The following is a 6,890-nucleotide window of genomic DNA, read 5'->3' as shown; positions in this document are numbered from 1 at the left end:
AAAAAAAAAAAAAAAAAAGAATTTTTACTGTTATAAGAAGTTTTCGCTATTCAGAAAAGCAGAAAAATTAGCTAATATTTTTGGTATTACTTTTAAAATATACGAAACAACAACTACTTTTTATTATACTTTGTTTCTTTTATTCTCTGCATCTGTGTTCCTCCATGTACATAAAGCCCTGGTATAGTATAGTGCTAAACAATGTAGTGGGAGTTTTACTTTAAAAAGGTATGAAGACTTAAGGTGTATGAATTCAAGAGCGTGTGGTTAAACAGATTCTCTCTTAAAAGCTTATGACATGAGTAGAAAAAAGGAAAACTGATCTTTCATGCCCTTTACCTACATTCAGCAATTAACATTTTCCCATGTTTGGTTGATTAATTTACTAAGCCATTGAGGTGGTACTTTACTGCTAGCATACATCTCCTAAAAATATGAACTTTTTTTTACATAATCACAGTACTTTATGCAATGCAGACGTGGTACAAAAACACTATTCATGGAGACATTTAGAATTTAACAAAAGACATTTTATTTGTGAATTTAAAATAATAGCATTCTAAACACATTATTGTTCTAAGACAACAGGGAGCTATGTGACTCTAGTTATCAAATATTTGACAAGTTTGCTGATCTTTAAGAGAGAAAGAAATAAAAGCAACTTCTAGATGTGGGGAAAAAAATTAACAAAAGACAAATTTCTGTATACTAACAAATATTTTATCGTGGTAGGCCTCAGTCAGCACCTGAATACCATTAGCTTTGTAATGATACTGTATACTCCTTATTCAGATAGTAAACAAGGAAAATGAAATAACATTATTAACATTTATACACATAAGCTTGCAAAAAGAAAATTGCGTTACACTTAGGAACAGATCTGAATAAAACAGGTAACCATTACAAGGTCAGCTCTGGTTATAGATATAGGTTACTGCTTTATGCAGATATATATGGGGGAGATGTAGGCTTAATAACTCCGGTTCTGTAGTTGAAAATACAGATTTGGGCATGCTGATGCATGTTCGTAGACCCAGTTACTTGGTAGGCTGAGACAGGAGGATTGCTTGAGCTCAGGAATTTGAGACTATAGTAAGTGCAGCACTATGATCACTCCTATGAGTAGCCATTGCACTCTAGCCCAGGGAACATGGTGCAACCTTGTATATTAGTCTGTTCTCACACTGCTGTAAACAACTACCTGAGACTGGGTAATTTATGAAGAAAAGAGGTTTAATTAATGTACAGTTATGCAAGCTTAATAGGAAGCATGACTGGGAGGCCTCAGGAAACTTACAATCAAGAGAGAAGGCGAAGGGAGAGTGAGAACCTTCTTCACATGGTGGCCGGAAGGGTTTGGGGGAAGTGTCACACACTTTTAAAGCATCTTATCCTGTGAGAACTCACTATCACAAGAACAGTATGGGGGAAATCCACCCCCATGATTCTTTCACCTCCTAGCAGGCCCTCCCCTGACACATGGGAATTACAATTCAACATGAGATTTGGGTGGGGACACAGAGCCAAACCATATCACCTTGTCTCTATTAAAAATAATACAAATTTCCTCTGCCTTTCAAACAAAAGTAGAAAGATTTAGAATTAATAGAGCCTTTATATTTGTTAACAGATATTATAGTATAATGTGGTTCAGAATTTTTAGAGGGATTTTTGGAGTTATTAGCAGGGCAACAAACTACCTGTTAGTCTGTCATAATGACCGTGCTGCCAACTTATTTGTAACTTCTAGTCAAAATGAATTTGTATTTTTCTTTTTTTTTTTTTTTTTTGAGACGGAGTTTTGCACTTGTTACCTAGGATGGAGTGCAATGGCGTGATCTTGGCTCACCACAACCTCTGCCTCCTGGGTTCAGGCAATTCTCCTGCCTCAGCCTCCTGAGTAGCTGGGATTACAGGCACACACCACCATGCCCAGCTAATTTTTTGTATTTTTAGTAGAGACTGGGCTTCACCATGTTGACCAGGATGGTCTCAATCTCTTGACCTTGTGATCCACCCGCCTCAGCCTCCCAAAGTGCTGGATGACAGATATGAGCCACCGCACATGGCAAATTTGTATTTTTCAAGGGCCTTTTTAGTTCTTAAATATATGAAAGAAAAATTATATTAGAGGATCACGTATAATTATATTGACTTTGAATTGTCTTTGTGTTATCTTTTCTAGAATGATGTAAAGGAGAAACAGAAGACTCTTGTTGAACAACTCCTCTCCTTGTTGAATAGCTCCCCAGGGCCACCTACCCGCAAACTCCTTGCTAAGAATCTAGCCATACTTTATAGTATTGGAGACACATTCTCTGTTTACGAGACAATCGATAAATGTAATGATCTTATTCGTAGCAAAGATGATTCTCCAAGTTATCTTCCCACTAAGCTGTAAGTGAAACATTAAAACAGAACAGAAAACAAAATATTACTTCCTGTTGTATCATTTTTGTGAAGGACCCATGGTACTTGACAATTTCTTTGAAACTGAATGCAAACTCAGTTTTACCCATTTTTAAAATATAACTTAAAGAAACTAACACTTTTCATATTGATTGCTGAGAAACAATTCTTCTACAAATACTTTAGACATATTTGAAGTCTAGATTTGAGATTCAAAACATCTTCCTAAAATTTTAGTAGTTGAGTATTTAAGAAAGATATTTTAAATTCTTCACGTTTTTGGATGCTTTTACAATTTATTCATTCTTAATCATAAAAATTGATAATAAATTTCATGTAGAAAAGTATTCTTCTAAGATCCTAGAAAGAACAGCTTAGTTTCTTTCTCTGTAGGATTTGGTTCATTTTATTACCTGTTATTTTTACAAAGGCAATGAGCCATATAGTATTTCTTTTTTTCTTCTGAGACAGAATCTCATTGTGTTGCCCAGGCTGGAGTGGCAGTAGCGTGATCTTGGCTCACTGCAACCTCCGTCTCCTGGGTTCAAGCGATTCTCCTGTCTTAGCCTCCTGAGGAGCTGGAACTACAGGTGCATGCCACCACTTCAAGCTAATTTTTGTATTTTTAGTAGATACAGGGTTTCACCATGTTGGCCAGGCTGGTCTTAAACTCCCAACCTCAAGTGAGCCACCTGCCTTGGCCTCCCGAAGTGCTAGGATTACAGGCGTGAGCCAAATCGCCTGGCCACCATGTCATAATTCTATAGTTTCTGTTGGTCTAATTTTTACCTTATAACAATAACAGAATGTATTCCCCCATAATGTTTTCAGATTTCAAACTTGATAAGAACATTATATATTGTTTTCATTTTTATCTTTAAGCTTATCTTTTGATTAATATGTGTAGCTTAGTTCTGTTGAAATATTTTGCAGAATTTTGTTTTGTAACAAATTTGAGGGTGTGGAATCTTTGGGCTGAGTAGTAGAGTAATCACAGATTGATACATCCTTATTATTGAAAGTATAATTATTTCATGTTCATGTTAAGTGTCATGCCTTAGGATTTAACCACAGAATAGATTCTTGGAAATTTTATCCTTTCAAAGTAAAATTTAAAATAGTCACTTTTCAACAAATGATGCCGGTATAACTATATGTCCACATGCAAAAGAATGAATTTTGACCCTTCTATCATACCATATGGAAAAAATTAACTCAAAATTGATCATAGATGTAAGTGTAACTGCTACAACTATAAAACTCATAAGAAAAAACATGGGGGTAAATCTTTTTGGCCTTGGCTTAGGCAGCGTTTCTTAGATAAAGCACCAAAAAGCAGAACTGACAAAAAATAAATGAGACTTCATTACAACTAAAAATGTTGTGTTTCAAAGGATAATACAAAGAAAATGAAAAGACAACCAAGGGAATGGGGGAAATTTTTCAATAGTTATCCTTGTTCTAATGTTTTTTTATTCCTATTTTTTCAGCTGTGACTAACTTAAAATTTAAATGTTGTTTCAGTGCTGCTGTGGTATGTTTGGGTTCCTTGTACAAGAAATTGGGTAGAATACTGGGTAACACCTTTACTGATACAGTGGGGAATATTCTTAAAGCTATGAAGAGTGCAGAGGTAAGTAACTACAAGTTCAGCCAAAGAATGAAAAGACAGCATTTTATTGGTTTATGCTTTCCTGAGCAATTAAAAGAGCTTTACATATAACAGACATGCATAGATATGTATGTAAATATACCTGTAAATTAAATGTTTCTAGGTGATACACAGTATGTACTCTGTATATTTAATTCCTGTTAGAAAAATAGTAATGCAGTAGATTTTCATGTATTCATATAAACCCAAGTGGGCGAAAACTAAGGTATTCCACTGATAGGCCCATCCCTGCACTATTCTCTTACTCCGCCTTTTCTATCTGATAGTACTTACTGGCATTCTCTTACTCCATCTCTTCTGTCTGATGGTACTTACTGGCATCACCACAAGAGCTTGTCACTGGGGACTACATAGTTGATAAACACTGTTTACCTTATGGATAGATGAGTTACTGTACTAGCATCCGAAGGTAGTAAGGAATATAATCCGAGGGGAAAGGCTGTGGATGATGACCTCCAGATGACCTTTTAATTGCCAACAGAGTGTATTTTTAACCATGTCTTCCTCATTTAAATATTTGTGTCATTTACTACTCTGGAACACCTTTTGTTTTTGAGAATATCTCTTCATTTGACTTCTAAGATACTAAGATACTATAATCTCTTGCCATCTGTAGTTTTACTGGTGTTGAAATTAAAGCATTTACTGTATATGTTTGTTTAGCAAAAGGTTTAATTCTGTGGTCCCAGTATATAAGGACAACTTCGCACCTTTATATGTAAAGACATGGACATGGCAGTTTGCACCTGTAATCTCATCTACTTGGGAGGCTGAGACAGGAGGATCACTTAAAGCCAGGAGTTTGAGACCACCCTGGGCAACATTGGACGACCCTGTCTCTACAAAAACACAAATTAGTTGGTGTATGGTAGTGAGCACCTATAGTCCTAGCCCCTCAGAAGACTGAGGTAGGAGGATCACTTTAGCTCAGGAGTTCAAGGCTGCCGTGAGCTATGGTCATGCCACTGCACTCCATTCTGGGTGACAGAGCAAGACCCTATTGCTTAAAAAATACGCGTTAAACAAAAAAAATCTAAAAACATCACACTGGTTACTCTTGTTACTTTATTTACAAAAGTCATCTAGAAAACAGCTCTGAAGTAATTTATAGAAATGTTGGTTGGACAGTCACACATTTTTTTAAAATGTAACAAGGCAAAACATGGGAAAATTCCAATAAAAAATAGGTTAAATTTTAAGAAGGATGTAGCTGATTCAAGAACTTTCAGAAGGGAAGACTAATGTAAAACTGGTGAGAAAATTTGCCCATCAGATCACTTCTCAGCAATAGTTTCCCAAAAGACTGAAGAAAATGATTAAGGAGATTTTTAACACCTATAAATCTGGTTTTATTTAAAAGCAGATAGTAAGACATTTTATTTATTGAGATATATCCATTTTAAATTTTCTTCCTCCTTGCTGGGTGCGGTGGCTCACGCCTCTAATCCCAGCTACTCAAGAGGCAGCTGGGGCAGGAAAATTGCTTGAACCCAGTGAACTGAGATCATCGCGCCAGTGTACTCCAGTCTGGGAGACAAGAGTGAGACTCAGACTCAAAAAAAAAAAAAATTGTCTTCCTCCTAATTCCACTGGTTAAGTTTTAACACTCTTTAGGCTCCGTGGTTAATAGAGGATTACTGTATAGTTATAAAAATGTTTTATTGATAAGTATTTTGTTGCTTCCCTATTTTTAAAATTTTTTTAAGTAACATCCTTGAGCCATATCCCCTACTTTTGATCTTTGATTTAGTTGATCAGGTATCACAGCATTTTAGAGAGATTCACACCCACCAGTGATACACAACATTTGAAACTGGAATAAAAGTTAAGTTCAGAAGTTTCTTGTTAGCACCATTTTATTATGTTTACCTATGACTTTTAAGTGCCTTTTAATGGTATTACTATGAAATGATTCTTGACGCTGATCTTTGTCTTCCTCCAACTTTATCTACCTTCAGTGGCCATAACTTCCTGGGATATAAATATGATTTGGGGCATTTAGTAAAACATTAATAAAATAAGCAGCTACTATTTCTTTCTTTTTTCTCTCTCTCTTTTTGAGACAGGGTCTGGTACTGTCACCCAGGCTGAAGTTCAGTGGTACAATCTGAACTCACTGCACCCTCTGCCTCCCACTGCATCCTCTGTGTCCCAGGCTCAAGCCATCCTCCCACCTCAGCCTCCCAAGTTACTATGACTAGAGGTGTACACCACTACGCCTGGCTAAAATTTGTATTTTTTGTAGAGTTAGGGTTTTACCATGTTTCTCAGGCTGGTCATGAAGTCCTGAGCTCAAGCAGTCAGCCCATCTTGGCCTCCCAAAGTGCTGAGATTACAGGTGTGAGCCACTGTGCCCAGCTAAGCAGCTGCAATTTTTTGAGTGTTTACTGTGTGCTATGCACTGTGGTGAATGTTTACCCATGAGGTTTATCTTACCCTCATTTTATAGATGAGGAAGTAAGTAAGAACAATTTAAAGTCACAAAGTTACTGAGGGTCACAGAGAAGTTCAAACCTAGGTTTTTAAAAATTCAAATTCCAAGACTTTTAAATTGTGAGTTAAACTATTCCAACCAAAAAATGATAACAAAATAACATCGCTACCAAATCTATTGAGCATCTGTTGTATGTCTGGGGTTGTTGTAAGCACTTTGCATGTATAACTCATTGATTCCTTAGAACAGCCTACAAGGTAGGCACTATTACCTCTATTTTTTTAGTGAAGAAACAGATTTGCCCAAGGTCCTATCTGGTAAATTCTAGTAAATGGCAGAAATGACAGACCCTGCCTTTTTTTTTTTTTTTTTTTT

At 36.2% G+C, this 6,890-nt stretch overlaps 1 protein-coding gene across 6 annotated transcripts in view; it reads left to right on the top strand.

The window, feature by feature from the left end:
- Positions 1–6,890, top strand: part of HEATR5A (HEAT repeat containing 5A) — a 131,744-nt gene that overhangs the window by 19,223 nt on the left and 105,631 nt on the right. For 5 of the 6 annotated variants that reach the window (XM_017537606.2, XM_017537609.2, XM_017537608.2 and 2 more), the window contains exons 1-2: positions 2,266–2,397; positions 3,934–4,042. In XM_017537606.2, coding sequence (XP_017393095.1) covers positions 4,028–4,042 — 15 coding nt within the window. In that variant the 5' untranslated portion in view covers positions 2,266–2,397; positions 3,934–4,027. Of the gene's footprint in view, positions 1–2,185; positions 2,398–3,933; positions 4,043–6,890 lie in introns of those variants that run through there. The other variant, XM_017537605.2, reaches the window with a different exon arrangement.

This window comes from Cebus imitator, unplaced genomic scaffold (assembly GCF_001604975.1).
Source record: "Cebus imitator isolate Cc_AM_T3 unplaced genomic scaffold, Cebus_imitator-1.0 Scaffold104, whole genome shotgun sequence".
NCBI classification, from domain to species: domain Eukaryota; kingdom Metazoa; phylum Chordata; class Mammalia; order Primates; family Cebidae; genus Cebus; species Cebus imitator.
Note: the sequence above shows the minus strand (reverse complement) of the source record. Positions and strands in the feature narration are given on the sequence as shown.